Here is a 24,855-nt window from a genome sequence, read left to right on the forward strand (position 1 = left end):
CGCCCTGGGGGCGGCACCACCGGCGCTGCCCGTAGCTCTGCGTCGGTTCGGTGGCGGCCGCGTTCCGCGTTCACCTGTTACTCCGGAATAACTTCATTCGCGGCCCCCCCAGGACGACCGCGGGGCCGCCCCTCCCGCCGCCTGCTCGGCTCGCGCCGGACTACGCCTCCCAGCGGCCCCGCGCCCTGCGGGCCGGCCCGGCGCCTGCGCGGCCCGGCGGGGATCGGCCGCCTCGAGCCGGTGCGATGCTGAGGCCGGAGCTGGCCGCGTCTTACCAGGAGGTACGGCGCGGGGGGGCGGGGAGGGGGCGGCGGCGCGATTCGTTCCGTGCTCTGCGTGGCGTTCCCGTCGGCCTTTCTGCGGCAAAGGGCTGCGGTTCGTCGGTGCACCTGCGGCAGCGCCAGGGCTCCATCCACTGAGCTCTGCTTTAGCGCAGCGCCCCTTGTTCGGGTCCGGCTGTGTCAGTTCGTGTCGGAGCACGATAGGCGTTAGAAGGTGATGAATCCGTCGGTGAGCAGCGGGCCTGTAGGGGCAGGCCCTCCTGTTGTTTATGAGGGTTTGATCGAGTAGGAAGGCCTCATCCCGTAATTATCAGGATGACGTTAGCATCATTAAGGTTGGAAAAGACCACCAACATCATCTGGGCCAGTGCCAACCCACCCTCACCGTGCCCACTGACTGTGCCTCTCAGTACCACATCTCCACAGTTCCTGAGCATCTCCCAGGATGGTGACTCCACCACCTCCCTGAGCAGCCTGTGCCTCACTGCTCTTTTGGAAAAGAAATGTTTTCTAATACCCAACCTGAACCTTCTCTGGAGCAACTTGAAGCCATTCCCTCTCATCCTGTCACTGTTAACCTGGGAGAAGAGGCCAATTCCCACCTCACCACCACCTCTTTCAGGCGGTTGTAGAGAGCCATGAGGTCCCTGCTGAGCCTCCTCCAGACTGAACAATCAGCTGCTCCCCATAACACTTGTGCTCCAGACCTTTCACAGCTTTGTTGCTTTTTGGACACACTCCTGGGCCCTGTGGCATGTAACTCATGTAAGAACTTAACTTACATAAAAACTTAGGGAGCACTTGAGACAGTCACTGAAGTCACAGTGACACCTAAAAGCAGAGACTGGACTATCCTTGTTGCCCTGCACGTCAGTCACCACCACCCAGCCCTGCTCAGCGTGCCCTGTCCCCAGCTCCACAGTGCCCATCTGCCCTTGCAGAACTGCTGCCCTTCCATCCCTCTTCTGGGCAGTGAGCGACGCACTTCCCCTAGTAGAGAGGCTAATGTGGCTGGAGTTATCTTCTCTGAATTTGTTTGTGCAGTGTGCAGGACGGGCAAGGATCTGCTGGGTCACGAGCAGGCTCCTGCCATTGTTTCTCAGTCAGCTGCATGTGCTGAGCACGGAGGATTGCTGAACAAAGCTCTATTTCATGCCCTTCCTGCTCTTGATATTGTATCTCTGTGTCCTCTTGAAAGCTTAACTGCCCTGCAAGTTGTGTTCACTGCATGTTAGCACCATGTTTCTCCTCTTTATCAAAAATAGCACAGAGGAGAAGCCAGCCTGTGGGACTAAACACCACTGATGCCTGATAAACTCACTAACGTCAACTGCCATGATCTGAGGCTTCTGTCTTGAGTTTCTGGAGAGAAATTAGAATGCATGCAGTACTGCTCTGCTGGCTTCTCTGCAGCTGCATGTGTGTCACCACATTGGTTGGTCTGCGCTGCAAAGCCACGAGCTGTGCTAGCTCCTAGTAGCCACAGCTGGGCTTACTTATGTCTGCTTCTTGACAAGGCAGGTGTTTGGGATTTGCTGTGAAATTAGTTGATTAAGGAGGTGCTTGTGTGTCAGCTCAGCTCAGCATACCCGAGGCAACGTGAGTTCTGCCTGCTTTTGATTACCTGTACTTCACTGGTGCTGCATGTGAAGGGTGTCTGAAACTGTCTATGTTGTAAGTAGAGATCATAAAAAACGGGGTTGCTTACCGGTTTTCCTGGTTATTTCTAAGTAATGCTGGCTGCTTCTCCTCCTTATTAGAATCAAGAGGATCTTTCTTGAGAGGATAATAAGCGTTACATACTATGTTCTTGTTTAAACCCCTGCTGAGATCTTGCTGTCAGGAATAGAACTCAACCCCCTACATGATGTCAGTCAATGAGGTGTGGGTACCAGGGAGCCCAACCAGACAGGTGCAGGAGTCAGCTGAGGCGCTGCGTGGACTTTGTAACTTATGGTAAACTGTTTAGGTCAAAAATTTCCATTGGTATAATTCAAAGTGGCTTTTTAGCTGATTTAACTAAACTGGTACAAAGGGCTCAGTGGATATTCTTCCTGTGTCACAGGAGCTTATTTTAGATAAGGTAAACAAGTAGAACTGACGTGGCCTTGCAAAAAGAGGCAGTCTTGAGTTTCATTTATTTTACAAAGGTTATTGGACAAAAAATATATTCAGTCGTACCCGGGTAAGTCTTCTGTAAAGGAGCTGAGTGTAACCTGTGTATTTCATGCTCCACACCGACAGAAATTGTATTTTATTTATGTGCTGAGCATTTAAAACAGTTGGTGAATGCTTTCAGCTTTCTTTGTATGGTAGAAACAAATACAGAAACGCGTCAGGAGGTGATGGAAGCTTTACATCAGCCTTCTGAGATGCACTATTAATGAACTCTTTCCTAATAAATGCAAATGATGGTTTGTTAATGATGCAATGATTATAATTTTAGTACTGAATTAAAGTTGCACAAAGGAGAAGCGCTTCATTATGGATACATAACAATTACTGTTAGGTTGGGGGAATGAAGTTTATTAGCATTCAGTGTGGCTACTGCATTAAGTGGATGCACTGTTTCCTACAAACAGGAGCAAAGCTAATCTCCCTGAATTACCTATTTGATAGTGAGTGTAGGACAGGATATGTTGTAAGCTTGGAACTCCATTTACCACGCTGCAGTTTGTGGAGTTCCCTCCCATGAAAGAAACTTGGAAGACATACAAAGTATACTTTTAACGCACAGGAGGGGGAAATAAGAAGTCAATGATTTTCTAGTCCTGTGTGATCTTCCGATGCAAGGAGCTTCTGACTCTGATGGAGGTGTCTTGGCAGTTTGGACCCAGAGCTCTGAATAGCAAAACAAGAAAATATCAGGTTGCTGCTGATGTAGAAACACTAGAAGACCAATTAGTTGCATCACCACTAATGTAGAATAATATTTACAGTGAGCTCAAAGAAACATTAAGGGTGTTTTAATGTCTTCTAATGACCCACCTACCTACCTGTATGGCTGGGACTGCATTTGAGTTACTTGTCCTAATAGCTGTCAAAACTCAATTGCTTTTTATGCACCTCTCTATTAAGGGGTGCTGATGCTCTGTTTGTTGGTATGCAGTGGTGTGGTTTCCCTATACTTAAAATACGTTACTGAGTGACTGAACAGAGTTCCTGCCTCTTTCAGAAGGCATCCCCTTAATTGGGGGTTCTCTGTGAGCTGAAGCTGCCAGGGGAAGCAATTACATCTGTCTTGAAAGAAAAGGTGATGTTATTCTTGAGACAGCAGGCCAAAAATAGGTTAAATGCAGTGTTCATGGTACTTAATTTTCAGCTCTAAATCTACGTAAATGCAGCTCCTGTGAACAGTTGGAACAGATACTGGGTGCTCTTGGACTGGGGTTATGGTTTTGTGTGTTTGGTTAGTTGGAGCCTCTCTTATTTGTACCATAGAAATTCCAGCAATTGCAAGTTGAGAGCATGTTTAGAAATTGAACCACTGTTTTAACTACACAGCTGAGTGAAGATGTGGAGCGCGTATCTGAAAACCCAACAGATGAGAGAGAAGGAGAGATGGGAGTTGATGAAGATACGAGTTCTGCTATTTTACCAGGTGAGAACCCCAAGATTATAAGTTTCAAGTGCCTGGTAAGCTGTTCCTGTGAGAGGTTTCTTTTATTTTCTTTTTCTTTTCCTTTTTTTTTTTTTTTTAATTTATTTTTATAAATGGGCTGATACAAGCCAGATTTGAACATTTAAGGTACGCCAGCCTGAAATGAGTATCCCCGAAATGTTTTGCAGCTGCTCAAGACAGACGTTTTGTTAGTAGTGCAATTTTATGCATATTAATGACCTAATTTCCTTGGCTGGCATCTCCTGGCAATGAAGTTTGGAAGACGTGTGTGGCCACGGACCTTTATATGTGGTTATGTGTTCAGAAGGAGCTACAAAAAGGCTAGTGTTTGCTGTGGTAAGGAGCAAACAGCAAACCCTGCCATTATAGCTGAAGGGCACAGTGTGGCATGGCCTGAAAGGGCCTGACTCATTAAATTACACCACACAGAAAGTCAGTATAAAATATGTGTATTTATCTCTTTTCATAGGTCTAGTTTTAATGTTTATTTGGCATGTTCAGCTTTATATCACTCACAATCAAAGTACGAATGTGTAACTGAGTAATGAACTTTTCTCTTACAAGTACTGCCGAAAGAAATTGAGAATGGAAAAGGGTATGGAGGAAGCAGTGTTTGTGTAGCTCTGCATGTGCAAATGAGACTAGTGTGAAGATCATCAGAGAATAAGCTTTGAAGGCAAGAAGGAATCGGGTCTGTTTTTTTTTTCCTAGATGTAACTGGAAAGAGCCTTCTTTTGTGAAACTTCATACAGTATGCACAGGGTGCTGCGAATTACAAGCCAGAAATTAAAGGATAGCAAATTCACAGTGGCTTCTGTTGTGGTGGAGGTGCAGTTAGCTATGTAAGAGCATTAGTAGAATATTAAATGTCTCTGCCGACTCATATGCTGAAGGTGGTCAGAATCAGACCAGACTGGAAGCAGGGAGAAATAGGTTGTTTTTTCCTGGAGGAAAGACACTGACAGACTTTTTCTTGTGAACTTTGAACTTTGTTTCCGGATGGGCCTTCTTGAAAATGAATGCTGTTTCCTGCCTTGTCCTTAGGTGAATGCCAAATTCAACATTTATAAAAGAGGCACAGCCATCCAAAGACTGTGCCTTGTGCTTGAGAAGGAAGCAGCTGGCTCACCGATCATTAAAAACAGCAATAGTTTCGCTTTCTAAATCAAACTGAGTTTGAAGTTTACTTTTCTCTCAGGTTTTTGATCTTTTAACAAAAACTATGTAAACTCAGCCCAGAAATCTGTATTCCAGAGTTCTAATTCATGTTCTGTTTGGTTCCAGATAGTGAACTGGGTACCAGTGCCCCTTCTTTGCGTTTCAGCAAGACCTGCCTAAAGAATGTGTTTTCAGTAATTCTCCTGTTTATTTATCTGCTGCTTATGGCTGTAGCTGTGTTCCTTGTTTACCAAACCATCAGCGACTTCAGGGAGAAGCTCAAGCACCCTGTGATGTCTGTCTCTTACAAGGAAGTGTCCTTGTACGATGCTCCAGGTAAGACTAGTAACTAATAAAATGGACAAAGTTGATCATGTTTATTTTGAACTATTTTATGTTTTCTCAGTGCTGTTTTTTGGGGCCTGAGTGCATACAGTGCTTTGACACAGATCTTTTACTTGCTCATTTATTGTATGGAAATGTTAATATTGTAGGACAGATTTTGAGGGGGAATATGTTCATGCCAGTAATGTGGTATAATTACTGTGACAGTGGCATGCAACATTTGATAGACAGGAAGTTTTTACACACTCTAGAATGGGACCTCACAGGGAAAGAAGATAATTCCTCATGGAATTGCTTCCCAGGCAGCATTACTGAAGCAGTGGAGCTCATGGGATCTGTTCCAGGATCTCCCTCCTGTGCTGGACACTGAGGTGCTGTTGACAGTAAAGAAGGTGGGTTTTCCAAACAAACCATGAAAAAACAACAGCAACAAAATACCAACCAACAAAAAACCAAAACAAACAAAAAACAACAAACAAACCCAGAAGCAGTGCCTCATCTTACTTCTGTTCTGCATTTTTTACCACTTGGAGGTACATCAGAAGGCAATGACAAATGTGATGTGGCTGCAGTGAACAGTGTTGGTGTACAAATGTAATGTATCATCAGACTATTGCAGTTTGCAGGAGGGATTACTCCACAGAAGCATTTTTGGATTGTGAGTTCTATAATTACTTCCTAGAATTATCTGGTAACCATTAGTAAATAGAGCTGTGATAGCAAGTGCAGCTCAGTCAGCATTGGGAGCCATTTGTAGGTTAGTTTCCAGTGTAAAAATAACACTTCTGTTTCAAGTGTTACCACATCTTCAAAACCACAGTTCTAGTAATGGTTATTGTGTTTCCTCTTGCCCTATAGATTTTTGTAGAATTAACATAGCATTTTGCTAATCTGTAGATGAATGTTTCCTTTTGCTGTTGGCTTCATTGCTCTGTTAAGGTAACGAGAGGCAAGTTGCATGCATGGAGCACTGAGGGAAGGAATAAAGCGTTCTTAGACTGATGTGTTCTGACTACTTTGACAGCTTGCATTTTGGTGGACAGTTGTGTGAGTTAATCATACAACTCATGATGTATATTTTTTGTAGTTGGTCTAGGTTATCTTCAGGCAAGTTTCTTTCCAGTACTGAATGTGGCATAACAAGATTTTTGGTTTGGGGCCTTATGTTTTGCTAGGTTTCTACAGCTGAGGTATTTGAGGTCTGAAACCTCTGCTTGCTGTTGGGCTGAAGCCACAGATTTTTGCTATATACAAGTACATGAATTCCCATACAGGTGAAGTAGCAGCTTGTCTACCTAGCAACAAAAGTAATAAGGGATCGGTTGTCATGACATTGTATTTTATGAACAGAAGATGCTAGATGTTCTGAAGAGTATCTTTTCACTTTTATGAGATTGGCTGGTGATATTTAATTTCTCATACATAGTACAAATGTTTTTTCCAATTACAATGTGGACTGATTCCTTAGCTGCTTGCTAAGGAGAACTAGGGAAACTTAGTAACTTCTGTGAGCTTTGAGTCGCAGTAATTGAAAACAAACCTGGATTTTCTTCAGTGCATTGCAGGACTTCTGTCCTGATGCACGCAGCTGACGCTGTTGTCCTGCTCTAAAATAATACTCAAGCACGTGATCCAATTTGATTGTGCTGCTGGATCTTGGCGGGACGGCTCGGTGTCCTGTGGGATTAAATCCCAGAATGAAAATCTGTGAATGTCAGCTCTCTTCAATGTTTTCTCTCCTAAAACAGGTATTGCCTTTTACCCAGGAAAGGCTCGGCTGCTTAGCTGCAAGCATCATTACTATGATCACATTCTGCCTCTGGTAAATCCAGGTCAGCCGGGAGACATTGACTGCACCACACAGAGAATCAACTACACTGATCCTTTTACTAATCAAACTATGGTAATAATACAACAGAATAGAGCTTATTCAGTGGGGTGGGGGGGAGTTCTGCTTGTAGAAGGGGTATTTGATAATAAAAATACTTATGAAATGCTGTAAAATATCCTTGCTTCTAGGGTTGGGGTTTTTTCCTATTATTTTTAAGGTTGTTTTTTCTTTTTTCTTGCATACCATCTCTGTATTTTCAGAAATGTAGAAGACTCCAATCAGTTTGTATGTATGTTATGGATGATCAGCTGTCATGTGGCTCTGTAGCATGCAAACCTGAAAGGAGCAGAAATCTTGCTTTGCATAGTGAAACTCACTTAATTTGTCTCCTAAATGCATCCACAGTCCTTGATATAGTATATCTAATGTTGAAAGCAGTAGCAATTTTGTCATTTTTTGTCACACTTGGAGAATCCTTAGTTAGACAACAGAGTGCTTTATTGTATGGAAGCTCCAGGTGCCAATAAAATGAGATTGTCATTTAATGTACCATCTAAATTCCCCTTAAAAATGCAGGGAACCTGGCTTCCATATGGATAAATGTTCAGAAAATGAAGTATGAAGGGTGATCATTTGTGTCTAATCTGAAGATGCTGCAGATTGTTCCTAAGGAAACTAGACATGAACAAAGAATTCAGTTACCTCTTTGGTCAGCTTTATTTTCATCCTCGTGTTCTTCCTTCTGTCTAGTCACCAGTTCCATCTGGGAAGAAACTCCCTGTATATTTTAAAATAATATGCAAAGTCTAAATACTTAATCTATTTTATTTCTCCCTCTATTAAACTAGGAACCTGTATGTTATGCCATGGTAAACTCATTTAGAAGCTTGCAGTCCTCACGTTGAATGGAGAGGCATGGAGGCAGACCTCTGAACCATGCAGCACCATGCTCAAATTGGCAGAGTCATTTTGCAAGCAACAACTTGCAGTCCAGTGTAATTCCTGCACTTTAAGCAGTATTCTGCCTGCTAGCTGGCTTTTTTTTTTTTTCTTTCTTTCTGTCCTTTTCTTCCCTTCCTCCTTAGCAGCTTGCTTGAGGACTATGAAACTGTGCCCCCTTCTCAAGGACAAGCCTGATGTTCTCTGTACTGGGCTACAAATGAAAACTGTTTTATGTCAAGAGCTGAAAGTTCCTGGACTGCAATGCCCCAGACTGTCTTGATTGTCCTTGTGCAGAGTGCAGGCTGCAGAGCCTTGACTGGTAATTCCACATGAGCCCAAATGACAGCGATGGCACTAGTGCAGATCTCTTAGCAATGCTCTGAATTTTTCACTTCATTTTTCAACGAAAAGGTGGAATTCTCATTTGCTTGGCAGGCATTCTTTTTGGATATCTTAACAGGTCTCAGCTTCTTAGAGGCCAGGAGAACCTCGTTCTGTATTAGATTTCTGCGGAGTGTTGGTGACAGATGGCAAATTCATGAGCAGGAAATGAGGATTCCTCTCCTACTCTCACTGTCCCTCTGTCTGCTTACAGAAGTATGCCTTGGTTGTTCAAGGCCCTCGTGATGTGAAGAAGAAGGAACTGGTGTTTTTGCAGTTTCACTTAAACGAAACAGACCAAGATTTTAGTGCCATTGACTACCTTCTGTTTTCTTCTTTCCAGGAGTTTGTCAACAGGTATGTAGAGGGACGGGCCTGTAGCTGCGATGAACTTTTATGTGGGGTTTTTGAGAATGCTTTGTGTTGATTTGATGTCAGTGCTGTTGAAGTGACTGATCAACCTTTTGCTGATTCTGCTAGGAGTGGAATTAATCCTTGCTTGAACTGTCTTGAAAGCCCCAACCTTTTCCAGCCTTGTGAGAATAAGTTCCATACTTAAGTAGCTTAATTTTAGCTTTTATTGGAAATTCGAGTTCTATTTTTCTCTCAGTGATCCAGATCTTTTTTCATCTGTGATCCAGTTGAAAAGCTAGTCAAGGGCCATTAGGCACAGTGATACCTAATAGGGAGCTTTAGTTTGTTAATGGTCGGATGTAGAGTGGTGAAGGGCCTGTGCAGGGAGAAATGAAGTGATGGAAAGGATAACCCATTATTGTAATGAAGCATTTTTGGAGGCCTGGACGTGATTATACTTGTGTATTTCCAACAGAGGAGCAAAGACTGAAAGCATTCACTCACAGTGTCTCTGTGTGGCTGAAGGCCAGTTATCTGAATTTGCTTTTTAAAAAGTGTTTCTGTTTCAACAGAGGGGATGGATATTAAGCTTAACTTACCGAGTTCTTCCTGTAACTGCACAAAGATGCACCTGAGCAGTGTGAATGTTCTGGGTATTTGGGGCACTGGTATTTTAGAGTGAGGCAATACCAATTGAAACTAGAGATGCTGAAGGTACTACTGGTTCCTTCTGTGTTGGATTTTCTGTTTTGTGGCTTGTACTGCAGTCAGTGTCAGGTATGGTGGGACTGATTCCAGCAAAGTGAACAGTAGTTCTGTTCTATTTCTGTACTCCAAGACATAAGTAAGTGTCTGAGATCAGTGGAAGAAGATCAGAAGGTGTGGTTGTGTGGCATCTGGTTGCTGTCTCTGTGCAAAACGAGCTAACTTACCAAGACACAAATTGGCCTTTGCGTACTCAAGTTCTGGAAGCTTCCTTTCTGTGCTCATTGTCTGTTTGCCAGACAGTATAAGCCATTCCAAAGAGCTGTTTGTTTCCCAGTCAAAGCATGCGTGTCCTGGGTAAGCTGACAATATGCAAAGTGTTTCTTCTTGCAAGCAAGTCTACGTGCTACTTTCTGAAATGCTTGTATCCTGTGTTGTGCAAAGGTGGGTTAGATGTGGAAAACAACACCAGATGGTATTGTCAGGGTCCTGGCTTGAAGGCTGTATTTGAACCAGAGTGGATGAATCAGTAAGACTGTAAGCTGCCTGAAGAAACTGGAATTGCAACATCCTGCCTCCAGGTTTCCCAGATCAGATGGGTTAGATGGCAGGATCAGTCCCTGAAGAGAAAGGGAAATGATGCTCTGTTCCTAAAGAAGCTGCCTTGTCTCTGCTGGGAGAGTGAAGACTGAGCCCGAGTTATGGTTGAAGCGAAATGAAAAGGTAGGAAATGGTGTTGAGGATGCATCCTTTGTGTCTGTTTGTAGCACGTAGTAGGAATGTAGGTGAAGGATGGTTTTGAACTAAACAAGGTAAGGGTAAAATTTGCAAAGGCACGTAAGCCTGTAAATGATGTGATTATCCAGCTGAAATAAAGAATCAATTGTGTGCAAGGTGTTTTGGTATTGTCTCTCTTAAAGCACTCTCCAAAGCTTAGTTATGAACAGTGTGTCTTTGTCTTGCTCAGTATTGTTTATTGCTCTCTTGGCGTCCCAGGGCGCGTGTGGGACAATTCAGGGCAGGCTGAAAATTGATCTTTTTTCCTGATGATGAACTGCAAGTGAAATGTCTTGTCTATTTGGAATCTGCTTGTTCTATTCAGCTTCCAGCAGGAGAGAGAACAGAAGTGGCTTCTGGTTCCTCAGCTGATGCTAAATTTAGCTGATAGGAAGTCTGGACTGATATCCTTAGAGACTGTTGTGTGTTCACAGTGTAACTTTGTCCTTCCATACACTCCCTATAAACTTCAAATACTGACTAGTATTTGGGTGTTGTTAACTACTTTTCCTGACCAAGTGTCTCACTTGTGGGTTACGAGAGCACGTTCTTACTGCTGTGTCCAGCAATTAGTGCAAAGTGCTGTAGTGCTAGTGAAGATGCTGAGATGCATGCTGTGACTCATCAGATATCATAATTGCCTTTACAAGTTGTTTTGTTAGTTAGTTTTTACTATGGCTGTGAACAGCTTAGGTTGGACTAGACAGTCAGACTGTTGGAAAATACACATGTAGGGTATTTCATCATAAATCATAATCTGAACACTGCCCTCTTGAAAATTGGTGTGAAGATTCCTGCTGGATCTACAGCATGACTTCTCTGTGGGTGTTATTCTGTGCGGCTCATTTTTGCTTTATATACTGATAACCAGTGAAGGCTGCTGCAAGCATCAGCCGTAGCAGTAATAAAAATGGCATCTAGATTCTTGTGCTTCAAGAATTTTATGAGGCATAGCAAGTTGTGAGGACTTAAGTAAGATCTGGTTGTTTCTGTCAAGGGTTTTATGTTCTGCAGCTCTCATGTTAAAATGGATCAACAGACTGTACTGAACTGGCAGTGGATGCTAGCTTTGTTTTGGCCTCCACAGAACACTGCTGAATTGTGTGCTATTGTTGGATTGAGTTGGAGGCATACTGCCAATGGGCTTTCTTCTTTTGTGTTTTTCTTTCTTTAAGATAGTGGCAGCTGCTGTGTGTACCACGTTAACTGGAGAAAGGGAAATAATGAAACCCTTGCGTGTTACCAGAAATGTGTAGCTAAGTGTGCATGTTCCTTTTTTGAACTGTCATTAGTGTAATACTTGGGTTTTAGAGGAAAATCCTCTGAACATATTACTGTCAAAACTATTGTTATTTTAGTGTGTAAAATAACTTGTGTGAGATGATGAATACCAGTCAGAACAGGTCAGAGATTATTTAAGGGTCTGAACAGAGCTTTGTGTTCTCTTCTCTGGATTGCTGTGTGCAGAGAAATATATGGTAACAAAGAGGGGTCGAGGCTTCAATACCACAACATCTGACCCTGTATTACATCCCATGTAACACTGGAGAGTTTCCAGTTCCCCAGGGTAGGGGAATTATTTGTCCTCTGCTATTATTCGTGCAAAGCTTCTGCATCTCTGCTCTGTCCTCCCTCTATTTGTTTTCCTGACTCTACAGCAGTAGCGTGGATTATTGGCACTCACAAGGAGATGCCTTCTCAGATCACTTCTCCACAGTTTCTCTCAAGATATTAATCTTTCTTTTTCAAGCCTACAATTACCATTGAAGGTAAAGTATACTGTTGCTGCCTGCTTACCATGCAAGTTGTGGCTGTAATGTTCAGCTCTAAGTCATAACTTCCTGCCTCAATTTTCCATGTTGGCTTGGAAAGCTTTTCTGGGATGCTGTACTGAGTCATGCAGTGGGCATATGACTGGCTGGCAGAGTGCTAATTATCTGTGTTCCTCTGAGTGGCAAAATGCCATGCTCTTCCTGACTGTGTGTCCCCACAGCTGCAGCTCTACCCAAAGATTGAGAGACCTAGCCATGAGCTTCCTCTGCCATATGAACAGAAGACTACTCTTTCCCTTCACCTCAGAAAGTGGATTTACTCTGGGTCAGAAATGTTTTTCTGTTCCCTTGTCTCGAGGACCAGCGTACCTGGCATAGCTCTAAACCTGAAACTGATCTTTAGTAAAAATCCACAGGCTGTTTCAGTGCTTCGTGACTCATCACAGTGGTGACACACGAGCAGAACAAGGCCCCCCAGTACAGCAGCACAGTCTGCAGGGGGAGGCAGAACTGGAGGGTGGCAGGGCACCAGGTAGGTCTTCTGCCATTAAGAACGTGAATGCAAGTGCTGACATCAATCAGAACTTTCCTGCTAACAGTGTTTGAAATACGCTTCAATTATAGCAGTCGATATTTCAGAGGAGTTTTGAACACGTGTTGAAGAGCCTGTAGGCCTGACGTTGTGTTACTGCAGTGTCCAAACACTGCTCTGAGTTTGGTCAGCATGGTAACGTTCTTTTTCCTTTAGTCTAGACAAAGCAGAATTCATGAAGGGCTGTGAAAGTTCATACTCCAGCTGGAAGTTTTCTGGAGGCTTTCGAACTTGGGTCAAGATGTCCTTGGTGAAAACAAAGGAAGAGGATGGCAGCGAGACTGTGGAATTCAAACAAGAGGTAAGCAGCAAAGGAAAAGATCCCTAAAGGCATTAGGGCGTGTTTCACTGTTTAAAGCTGGTTGCTATCAAAAAGCAGGGTGCTTCGAGTCGTGGTTGGCCAACGGGGTGCCTCTTGGAGCAGATAGCAGTGTGAGCTGAAGGAAGGGGTGCGTTGGTTGGATGTTTTTACGTGGAATGGCAGGAGTGTAATGGCAGCTGCCCTGCCCCTTGCTGCCGAGCAGCTGGTCATTGGACCATCTCTGCAGTCGAGTTCTCTCAGTGTGGAGAAATCCTGTAAAATTGTGGATTTTCTGATGTGCTCTGGTGTTGGTATGGAGACGTGTCAGGGAAGACATCCAACAGAGAGGCCGGAAGTTCAAGGCCTTGATTGTGTCATAAGTGACACCTGTATCAAACGTGTGGGTCTGAAGGGACAGCATGACCTTAGTTAGAGATTTCCAAAGGAATTATCTGAAAAATAATAATGGAAAGAGGGACTGTTCAGGTTACTCCAAGAGCTGATGTTAAAATGTAGTGAGAAGCATAAGCTGAGTATCAATTATAGCACTCTCATATTTGCTTTTTGACTGGGAATTTTATCTGTTAATTACCCTTAGAAACATGGAGTAACTCCCTGCAGAATCTCAAGCTAGAAAATATGCAGGTGGAAGATGCAAACTTAGCTAGAGATGAAATAACTTTGACTCCATACTAACAGACAGAAGTCTGTTCTGAGTCTGTTACCTTGCTGCTGGTGTTGATGGGAGAGGCCTTCTGTGGCAAAGCCCTAAGGGATGGGCTGTGACCGTGGGGTGGTAACTTCCAGCTGCATTGCAGAAGAGCAGGAGGGCCCGAGTCCTGCAGAGAGGGCCTTAGTCTGGAGGAAAGAACGTACTGCTCAGCTGCTGTTGTGTAAGCACTGACAGCAGCTGTCTGTCCTTCATCATCTGCAGCTCTATTTCCCTTGCCATTGGTGGTATTTCTGTGGCGTTGGATTGTTTGAAGTCTTCGCTGTGTGCCCACATGTGCATCTCAAAGTAGAAAGAAAAGGGTGACCCAGAATCAAAGCTGAGCTGTTTGTTACCACGGGCACCCGTGCAGTCCGGCAGTTAGGGACTTCCCAATCATCTGTGTGGGCTGTTTGTTTTATTAAAAAAAAAAAAAGGTAGGAATTGGTACAAATGTAAATTTCATGTTTCAGTTCCTATTAATAACACAGCAGAGGTTGAAACAGTTCAGACTAATTGCTGTTGGACAGTGCAGTGTCTGCTCAAACTGAGAAGGAAGTTCACTGGCCTGTCCAATCTTTAGCAGGGAGGCAGCGTGCTTGGAGGCTGGCTGCAGGTGCTGGGTCACACAGCATAGCCAGCCAGTGTGCCCAGTAGTGCTGCAGTCATTACTGGTGTTTTCTGCCTTTCCCATTGCCTGCAGTCAGCTTTGTGACCTGCTTTCCTATTGTGCAGTTTTCCTGAATGAGTGTAGCTGAGGTATTGTATGCTGCAATAAGTAAATGAGCTGCAGAAGTGTGGGGTGAATGTGCAGCAGTGTGTACAGGCTGCTTTTCCCTTCTCGTTCTGCAGTTGCTGGTATGTAGCTTGTAAAGAATCAGGTGCAGAACAAAAGAAATACAAAAATACCCAGCCTATTCCTGCCACCATCGTGTAGCCGTACTCCAGGTGAAGACTTCCATCTGCTGTCTCTCACTCCTTATTGACTGTTATCAGACCTCCTCCTGCAGACAGGAATAAATACCTAAAGCAGTCAGGCCCCACCTCTGCTTTGCCACTCTGATTTTCTAAAGAGAATAAAGATCTGTAAGCACATGGGGACAGAAATGAACACCGACACCGAGGGGGAGTGCAGTGAGACTTGGTGTGCTGTGCTGCAGCTGTACCTTTGTTGTGCTGTGTCAACAAGCACTGGGCCATCAAACAGGAACAACAGAGCACTGCTAAATATAACAAAGGCCTTGGCTGCCACCCTGAAACGGTACAGCATTTTATGAGGTGAGAAATGGGAAGTGAATGTTATCGTGAAACAGGTGGAAGAAACTGACCGACCGTTCTGTGCTCGGGGTAGAGGAAGGCTGAGCAGCCCGCGCTTTTCACCTTGGAAGCCTTTTCTGATGCAGTGGAGACTGGATCACACAACTGAAGAAAGCAGTCTGCACCCCTTCACCTTTTTCTCCCTCCCCAGACCAGCGTGGTTAACTACATTGACCGGAGGACTAAGCTGAGAAGTGACCAGCTGTTTTTTGTGGTGTTTGAATGGAAAGACCCTTTTATACAAACTGTCCAAGACGTAAGTACACAGCCTAGCACCTTGTTTTCTTGCCATTGTGTCTGTGTGTGTGCATGTGCCTCAGGGCTTCTGCGTGGACTGAGGTAACAGGAAGAGTGAAGTTAGCTTTGAAATCTGTGTGTGGGGTCAGTCGGCCTGCATGCTGTCAGTGGCTCGGACTCCTCAGCAAATCTGAAAGCTGTGTTACTTTATTGCTGCTTAAACCTAAATCAGCTCGCTTCATCCTTACATCCCAAAAGTCACCGTTGTGCCCAGAGGTGCAAGACAAATGGCAAACTACACGGCAATGCTCGTCAATGCACAGGTGTAATACACACCAAGTCACATGGCAAGAATAACGTTTTCAATCTCTTTCAGATAATCACAGCAAATCCCTGGAACACCATCGCTCTTCTCTGCGGTATCTTTCTGGCTCTGTTCAAGGCAGCAGACTTTGCTAAGTTAAGCGTTAAGTGGATGATCAAAATCCGAAAGAGACATCTGAAGAGAAGGAGTCAAGTAATGAACCACATAAGCTGAGACTTAAACTACTCTGTAACTATTAGTGGCAGAAGGGGTGGGACAGAACTGGAATAAGCTTCCACTGGCAGTACAGCAGACAGCAGGTATGTTTCCTCCAGCAAAGCACGGCCGCTGGAGGAACAGCCTCACGATCCGACGTCGGGACTTCCGAGACGAGCTTAACTCTAGGAACACTAGGACAGCTCTAACAAACTCATGCTTTTCTATTCCAGATTTAACAAGCTGACCTCGATTCGTGAGGGGAGAGTGCACTAATGCAGCAGTTAAATTGTAAAAAAAAAAAAAAAAACACCCCAACAAAACAATTCTGAATGCTGCTCAGACCAGGAGGTGTTAAACTGCTGCCCAGCTCTGAACCTGCATCTGCTACCAGAATGCAGTTGCTTCCTTCAGTGTGTTTAGTGGAAGGTAAAACCCAAACAACAAAACAGCCCGGCCCCCCTCTCCAAAGGGTGTTAAAATACACTGGAATTCTACTAGGTCATTTTTCATTTAAAGTGTATTGACTTGAATATAAAAAAGAGAATTGAAATGAGCTGTTAATCCTTCTCTGAAGCTGCCTGCTCTCAGATGCAGCTGGAGTGTTCCAGCAGGTGCCCCAGACAGGAGCGCTACGGCACGGTGTGTAAGTTCAATGAAGAAGCAGACTTAGTTGTGTATTTCTCATCAGTCTAACTCAACTCAGGCACTTCCATAGTTCCAAACACAGACCTAGGCTGTCGCTCCTCCACGTTTCTTGCAGTCTTTGCTGAGGAATTAAAGAAGCCTTTCATCAGCCTGGCACTTAAATGAGATTGTCTGTTATTAAGAGAATGTGCACTAACGAGCTGTGCTGGGTGGTGGATCCTTTTCTTCCTTGTAAGTCCCTCAGTGGTCAGATGCCTAACACCGTGGAGCTGTGCAGTCTACAGGCAGCAGTGCACCACTCACTGCTGTGTGTTTGCTCTGGAAGGTTTGTTGCAAGGAAGGAAGCATGCCAAGTCAGATTTTGCTTCTTCCATCCTCTACTAATGGCTTATTAATGAAGTGGTAAGTGCATCCTATATATTTTTTGTTTTGTTTTTTCATTCTAAGGAAGTAAGTGTTTTGGGACAAATGTACTCTTATCTTCAGGTGCTTTCCTGAGCAAAATGGAGGCACTAAAGTTTAGAAGCCAGATTCTAAGTGCCTTGATGTTGGCAGGAGTGGTACAGGTCAAGGGTTGTTTGGTTAAAAGCTGTTCTAACACTGTGGTCTTTATGAGCACAAAGATGTGATTACAGCACTAAATACAAACATAAAGACTTTATTGAATGCTGCTCGATTCCCCAAAGATCTTTCATTACAAAAGTTTTCCACACAACTGCAATTTAAGAGATTGGAATGGTACTCTGATAAAAGATGTGAAAAATACTCAATCAGGTGACAGACAAGACTTCCTAAGTCAGCTTTCCACTTTCAAGAAGCGGGCTGCATTTTCTTTAAATAAAGCAAGGAACTGGTTACTGACAGCCTTTCCTACCCCCTGAAAGGGAAAGCTCCCCCTTCTGGGACCAAGAGGAGGTGAGAACTGTGTAGCAGCACTCGCTGCATGTAACCGAGTGCGTGGGCCATGCCCTGTTCAAGCTCACTTTCTGTCCCTCTTTTGTCTCATGCTGAGTGACCTCACACAAAAACCTCAATCTGAATTCAGTCAGGAATTCAAGAATAGCACCACCCGAGTTCCTTCCAGTGCTGTGAGGTAACGTACCTTGGTTTGATCCGAGAAAATACAGCAGTGCTAGAAGCCTTTTCTCTCATCCTCACCAAGGTATGCAGCGATGTGAAAAGCACATACAAAACAAGGAAAAAATGTACATAGCAAACTATACCACCTATGTGCAACACAATCAAAAATTCAAGTCATAATTCTCACCACTCCCGTAATTATTTCACTCATTAAGGATGATAATTCAGTTCTATGAGACGCTGGAAGTGACAGGATATTGATAATTAGACAAATTTACAATATGCTGTGGTAATGACATCACTTAAATGCTGTATTTAAATTCAGATCTTTTCATTTACACGGAGCCAGAGAAAAGTTGGCTGTTCCTACTGTACTGATGAGGTTTCTTTTGCAAATTTGTACGTGTTTCAAAAGGGTACAAAAAAGTATGTCTGCCGAGTGGAGGTTGTCATTTCTTTTATTTGGCACTTGTGTTGTGTGCATTGAGCACGTTGTGAGTGCTGTTCTGCTTCTCTGCCATGGCCTTCTTCAGCTTTAACTCCTCGAGCTTTCTCCATAGCTCTTCACGTTCCAATTCTTTCTTTTTCTCTCTATGGAAAAAGGGAAGTATCCATTTCAGATGTGTGCAGTGATGCGGGCACCTAGAGCAACTGCAGCCTACAGCCAGCAGTCTGCCACGTGAGCTGTTATGTCCCTAAGCTGCATTCAGAGGCATTCCATTTCCTCTGTTGAAAAGTACGCATACAAGTCAGTAAAGGTTAGCAGTCCAACAGTGACTTTGCTCTGATGTGAGTTTGGTGGACAACTGCTGTAGTGTGGTTTGGCAGAGATGACTGAAACGAGAAAGATGCTGAGCACTTTGGGGCAGCAGAAGTACAGCTACTGCCAGGAGCCTTAGCATGTGTCCAGCTAGCACAGCTCCAGCATACTGCTGGGTAGTCGGTGGGATAATGGATGTTGGAGCAGTGAGTATTTTCCAGCCAATTTTCTCCCCCAACAGCCCCTGAAGCAGAGCCAGCACCAGGAGGCCCTGGCAGCACCCCCAGTGCAGTGCCACCCCCAGCAGCAGCATCCAGCATGTGCCTCCACAGCACCCTGCAGCCACAGCACTTAGGTGCTAGGTCTCAGCTGGTACATTCTAGGTACGGGTACATCATCACCATCCATTTAGACAAAAAAGCCAACCAGAAAAACCCAACGTTACCTTTGCCTTTCTGCTTTGTAGGAGCTGGTAAGTTCATCAAAAAGCTTGCCATTCATTTCCATCAGTGTTTTCAGCACGTTATATACCAGTGCCACGATGGTTCTAGAATGGAAGGAACACACCCATTAGAATGAGCACAGGCTTCAGTAGCAATGGTTTGCTTTCCTTTTTGGTCCCTGAATTTGGTATTTAAGTTGCTACTGTGAAGTCCAGTTTTTGAAAGATCTTGTGCCATAGTTCCCTCTGTAAGCAAACAAAATGCACATCAGATATCTCTTTGAAATGAGTATTTAACATTAAGCTCCCAGCACCTGTTGTCACACGAGATACAATTGGTGGTAGTGTGACAGTACTATAAAGCCATTCAGTTATTCAGCTGAATTCTAACCATGGTTTTTAAGTGTTTGAGCAATGAAACAGGAGAGCCTGCAAGGATCCAACCTCTGGCAATAGGCACGAGCTCAGCTGCAGCAGAACCACAGCTCTCCCAGGAACGCCTATGGGCAGCAGCCTGCTCTGGTGCTCACACACTGCTCGAGGTGACCGGGGACTGTCAGAGAACCATTTCGGACAGTGCACTTACTTCAGAAATGTACAGAAGTAACCAAAGGGCCACGTTTGCCTTTTCAGCACACAACTTTCCTTTGAGATCTCTCTCCTGATCAGCAGGGGCCTCAAGCTTACCCACAGTGCAGAGCAGCTTTGGTCTGCCTGCACAGTTTGAATGCTGGCTGCCTTGTGGTTTGAAGACAAAAGCTTACTTCTAGGTTCCTGGGTTTCTGACAGGAAAAGTTTGATCCTAAGGGAATAATTAAGGCCGCACTGGACAAGTAGATGGATGCAAATACGCTTCTCTGTCTTTCAAAGCAGATTAAAACCACAGGGCTGTACTTCCTGCTTTTCAAAGTATACTGTCAACTCATGTCTTCCATGTCTTTCCTAAAGCAAAGAGCACCTTCTGTCTGCAGCTAGGGGAAGAGGGGCACCGTGCAGGTTTGTTGAGGCCTGCAGGCACTATTAATACTCCAAGAATCAGGCATCCAGTACTTACATTTGGCTCAGCTGGTACGTTTGCATCAACATACAATACCTCCATGCATTCAGAACAATTTCTGTCTCTAAAAGCTCTTAACACATGTCTTATTATTTGCTTAGACTGCAGAAGGCTCCAGCCTACCTGGGCTTTTGCCTATCAAAAGCTTTACATTCCACAGGTTGACTCAGCTTAGGGTACTGAGCACAGCCAAACTAAGCATTATTTTTAGTATTTCACTGTCATTTCTTTTTCTTTCATATACTTATATGAAAGAATATATATGTATAAGTAGGAAATTAAATAACCAAAACACCAAAGATCAAATGCCATCCAGTTCCCTCATTTTTTGAGTAAATTCCAGTTCTCTGTCATAAGGCAGGACAATGAAGGCACAGTAGTGCTGGAAATGACACCCATTTTAGCACATTTCATCTAAGCCAACATCAAGACTTTTCAAGGTTGTGATCTCGACTCGAAACAGAAGGCTGAGGCAGTGCACCTGTGATACCACAGACAGTTAAACGTTACGTACGGGTTCCAGTGTTCTTTGGAGATCTTGTATAAACTACCAAACATAATTGGTAGAATTTTATCGATGTTCTCCTCGATCAGACTAAGAATGTATTCATTGTTCCAGAAGTACAAAGCTCTTTCTGCAACCTGAAATGCAAAGGTTAGGGGTCAACAGAGAACAAATGACTACAGGTGATTTTCAATACGTTTTTGTTTTGTGCTTTGTTTTTTCTTACCTGAAAATGTGAACTTGACACACACTTGGATATTTGCTTAAATAAAGGCTCTTCTATTTTTTTGAATTGCGTCGGCTCTATTACATCTAAGATTTCTTCAATTTCACCTAGAAACATTACCTGTTTGTTTAAAAGAGATACACCAACAGGGATGAGAATGTTTTATATCAACAGAAACAAACTGCAGCGCTGACAGACCCGCTGCGAGGAGCTGAGAGGTGAGCTGTGACAGCGTCAGTCCAGCTCCCAGCTACACTCATTGTAATTACAGACAAGAAGAGCCAGCCAGAAAAAAAACACAACCTATTTCCCAAGGCCATTACGAATTGTTTTCATCCTGTGGAAAATGAATGCATGCACACTTCACCAGATTTCTATTCAGCATCTCAGTGGCTCTGTCTGGGTCTTGCTACAGATGACTGCCTCCAACGGTGTGACTGCTACACTACTTCTCACCTCAAAAATCTGCTTCTCTATGCAATATCTTAATTAGAATTAACTTTTAGCACAGTTTTAACATAGCAGCACCACAGTGAGAACTGGCATGCCAAAAAACTGTGCTGAGTTGCGTGACAAAGATGAGCACTCTTCAGTTTCAAGAGCTGCAAGCTCTTTGCGAGATCTCCAGAGAAGCACAGCAGAGGTTGGCAGCACGACCTCACCACGCTGCAGTCTGCATCGCAGCAGACAAGAAACAAGAGAGACAAAAGACAAAACCAACCTCCTTCTGACTGCAAGTTTTGGGCCAAAATTTGAGCAGTCCTCTGATTACCTATGAGAAACACAAACAAGTTAAAGCAGAACACATTTCTCCCCCTCCAGAGGTTCAATAAGAACTGAACACAGCCAGAAGCAATTCCATGAAAATAAATACTGTCTCATTTAAATATTCATCGTGCTTTGGTTATCAGAATAATTTCAGCCTCATCGCTTCAGAAGTCTTTGGTTATGCACTCCTACCACACCACACACACTGACAGCATGTTGATATCATCAAAGCATCCCCACATGAGGTTCATTCCCCCGTAGCTACATTGCCATTATGCATTCCCTCCTGACCCACACCTGCTGGGTTTTGGAGGCCGAGAGAAAGCAGTGCACAGACTGCACAACCATGGCAAACAGAGGGGTCCTGGCCTCCACCACATCTTTTTTTCTTCTGTAATTTCACATGTCAAAGGCTGGAAGCTAGAAATGATGGGAACTTACAAAGAAAGTTGCCAGTGTAGATACTGGAATACATTATCTCATGACAGACTGGAAACACCCTTAGGGAAGCATAATAGAAAGCACAGGCCCTAAGAGGGGTGGGTGAGGAGGGAAACAACCACCACCCAAAGGAACAGCAGCCATTCCCTAGAACAAACACTTGACCCAGCACCTGACCTGCAGAACGAACACTGGCTGAAGAAAGCCCAAACTGCACCTTTTGGATGACAGTAGGTGCTCACAAGATTTTATCCTGGCATATGCAAACTGTCTGTCACTTCAGATGAAAGGAGGATTTCCTATTTTCTACTTTTTAAGGACGAAGCAGCACATTTACAATCTGCCAGCACATTCCCCCCGACCATGCAAGAAAGCCAAAAGAATTTCAGACAGGTTCTAGTAGCTTTTCTTTGGCAGATAGATGTAGCCACCATACATCTCTATAGCTTGGAGCATGAGCACACTGATCTTGGAAGCACAGAACTGGTTTGGCTGCAGTAATTCAGTTTCCAGCACAGAGCAGTGAGTGCTGAACACACTTCACTGCATGGACTCGTGTTCTCCACTTTACAAAGAAGTGATATGTTCCTGCTATAAAGTGCAAACCTCTTCAATGTGCCCATTCCTTGCCCTTTAGAGAATCAGTTTCCAGCTTGACCATGCTCTTATTACACTGAAAAGCTGATCTATGCACACTAAAGTTCAAAGCCTTTATTTCAAGAACTGTGAGTGTAGACCTGAAGTCGTGCTGTTCTCACAGCACAAAATACACACAGTTAATATTCCTCCCAAGGCTACGAGATTCCTATAAAGCTGACTTACACCAGCAGGCACCTGCTAGACAGCTTCTGTACAAGGGCTGCACATTCAGCCTGATCCCATGAAATGAAATTCCATCCATGTACAGGCTGTGGCACTCAGCAGGGTTAGGTAATGAGCTCCTGTCAGCTCTGCAGACATCAAGACCGACCTAAGGCAGACTACCACAGCTACATGAACTCAGAACGCACGTCCTCCGCATCGACCCCAAGAGACATCTGCTGCCAGAAAAAATAACAGGGAGGTACTCCTGAAGCCTTCTGATGGACTTCTTAAAATACCACTTCACCTAAAGCCAAACAAAAAAATCCCTACGCTATTTCATCAGTTGCCCTGTCAAGTTTTAACATTTACATTTCCAGCACTTCAAGTTTCTTATGTCTTCGCTTACTATCATTTATTAACTTTCACTCTTCCTTTATAGAGGCAATTTTACTGTAAGTTCACGTTAAAAACCAAGCTAGATTTCCAGCATACCCTTAATGGAAGGATTCCCGATTGCTGCCCCAGCTGTCTGTGTCCTGGCTGCTGCAGTGCCTGCCTGCAGTCTGTAGGGCACAGCCCAGCTCCCTGCAGGACGCCCCGCGGTTCCCTTTGGTTCCCTTTGTGTCTGGGCGGGCTGAGCATGCTGCAGGAGGCGGTCTGGCAGAAGCTGTGGATGCCCAGAGCACCTCCACGTGTCAGCATCCTTTCTATGTAAATAAAGTGCAGTTACAGTCTCACTTCCATTTTGGGACGGCGTACTCTCTGGAACATCTCAAATTTCTGCTAGGCACAAGCCACCAGCACCACCAACACTGAAACGCTGCTTCCTCGGATGAGGTGGCTCACGTGACCTCGGTGGTTCAGACTTTTATTTCAATGTCATCTTGGATGCAGGCTAAGAGATAACTGCACTTTCAAAGCCAGGACTTCCTCCTACACTCCCCCCCCAAAAAAAATAAACTCCTATGGATCATAATCAGGATATCAGATAGCACTGCTGTACAGTTCCAGTGAACTGCACTGAAATACTGCGTGGAAATTAAAAGCAGAAAAACACACAACTGAAAAACACTTACGGGCTCTGTTAAAGTCGTATCCTTCTCCAGGAACTGTACAACACAATAGGCAAGCTAGAATAGAAGTCACAGAAATATTTAAACAGACACTAGCTGGATGCTGCAGCATAACTAAATAGCACAAGTTTAAGCTGAAAGCACTTCAAAACATGAAAAGGAAAAAAAGAAAAGAAAGGATAAAGCCCCAAACACTGTGTTCTCCCCCACCTCAGTGACTGCTGCCCAAGGGCCTGAACAGCAATACTGCACGTTCGGGATTTACTTATTTACATCCTGTTTGGTTACTAAGCACACAGTGAAGTAACAAAACAACCACAGCTCTGCCATGTACAGAAGCCACACAATAAGAGTTGCAGATTCCATCCAGATTGATTTTGAGAAATGACAGTATGCTTCATCTCAGGTGAACCAGATACAAATTATTTCCATGCACTGCATGTATACTGCCCAACCTGAAATTGAGAATTACCTTTTTTTTTAATCTGTTATCCTGAAACAGGTCATACAACAAGCTGACCTCACTGCTGCTACCCGTAAGGGTAAGGACGTGGGTGTGTGGGTTCAAAAACCAGTATGTCACACACAAACTTCACAAACTGCCATTAAAGCATTACTGTGCCACATATCCACTTTTCTAAGACACAAAGGCTCCAACTTAAAAGATGAAGTCTTAAAGCTGGCTTAAGGGCAGGCTACTTGAGCTGTAGAGACCCAGTGACAAGGTTCCAGCTGCCTGCAAAGCAGAGCCAGCGCCGGTTTCAAGATAACACGAGGGCAGAAATACAGTGATGGGATTGCTCCTTCATTTCCAAGCACCGTTCTGGTACCCAGCACTAGTGCTTCATGACAGGATAGGCAAGTAGCCTGGTCAGCAAAGCAAATGCTGCTTTCCAGTATCCAGCACAGCTGAGTTTAGAGCATCCTTTCAGGTACCAATGGACAAGATGAAACGTATCACAGAAAAAGGACAGCTTGCTGTACTGATCTATCAAGGAGAACACCCTGGGCACGTGACCGGACCCTTCATTTCACACAGCAGCCTCCTGCACAGTAATAAGCCAATAAGACAAATTATCCAATTAATTCCTAATTCTCACATACAATTTTAACTGAGCTCTCAACTTGATCCTGTTTGTAGGTTACATAATCATAATGATTTTGCTTCAGTTAGGAACTCATTTCCTTGTTTTGTCTAGAAGGGAGC

At 44.2% G+C, this 24,855-nt stretch overlaps 2 protein-coding genes across 9 annotated transcripts in view; one reads left to right on the plus strand and one right to left on the minus strand.

The window, feature by feature from the left end:
* Positions 1-86: 86 nt before the first annotated feature.
* PACC1 (proton activated chloride channel 1) lies at positions 87-16,141 on the plus strand. Of its 8 annotated transcripts, none has more exons than XM_065748767.1 (8): positions 87-281; positions 3,786-3,882; positions 5,188-5,397; positions 7,155-7,309; positions 8,775-8,917; positions 12,917-13,061; positions 15,239-15,343; positions 15,701-16,141. In XM_065748767.1, exons 1-8 carry the CDS (start codon positions 246-248, stop codon positions 15,860-15,862), a joined length of 1,053 nt encoding a protein of 350 aa, XP_065604839.1. In that variant the 5' UTR covers positions 87-245; the 3' UTR covers positions 15,863-16,141. The 8 variants fall into 8 exon arrangements, with proteins under 8 accessions (XP_065604839.1, XP_065604516.1, XP_065604599.1 ...); XM_065748444.1 differs by having other exon boundaries at positions 173-281; positions 7,239-7,309; XM_065748527.1 differs by having other exon boundaries at positions 198-281; positions 3,723-3,882.
* A 1,871-nt stretch (positions 16,142-18,012) lies between these two features.
* Positions 18,013-24,855, minus strand: part of PPP2R5A (protein phosphatase 2 regulatory subunit B'alpha) — a 36,669-nt gene continuing 29,826 nt past the window's right edge. Inside the window, exons 8-13 of the mRNA XM_065748038.1 lie at positions 23,652-23,705; positions 21,284-21,334; positions 20,563-20,682; positions 20,346-20,473; positions 18,778-18,879; positions 18,013-18,163 (exon numbers count right to left, since the gene is read on the minus strand). Of these exons, the coding sequence (XP_065604110.1) occupies positions 18,031-18,163; positions 18,778-18,879; positions 20,346-20,473; positions 20,563-20,682; positions 21,284-21,334; positions 23,652-23,705 (588 nt within the window). The 3' untranslated portion in view covers positions 18,013-18,030. The remainder of the gene's footprint in view (positions 18,164-18,777; positions 18,880-20,345; positions 20,474-20,562; positions 20,683-21,283; positions 21,335-23,651; positions 23,706-24,855) is intronic.

Source organism: Cyrtonyx montezumae, unplaced genomic scaffold, assembly GCF_038088225.1.
Source record: "Cyrtonyx montezumae isolate F1298 unplaced genomic scaffold, pur_monq_1.0 scaffold_0, whole genome shotgun sequence".
Lineage (NCBI taxonomy): Eukaryota > Metazoa > Chordata > Aves > Galliformes > Odontophoridae > Cyrtonyx > Cyrtonyx montezumae.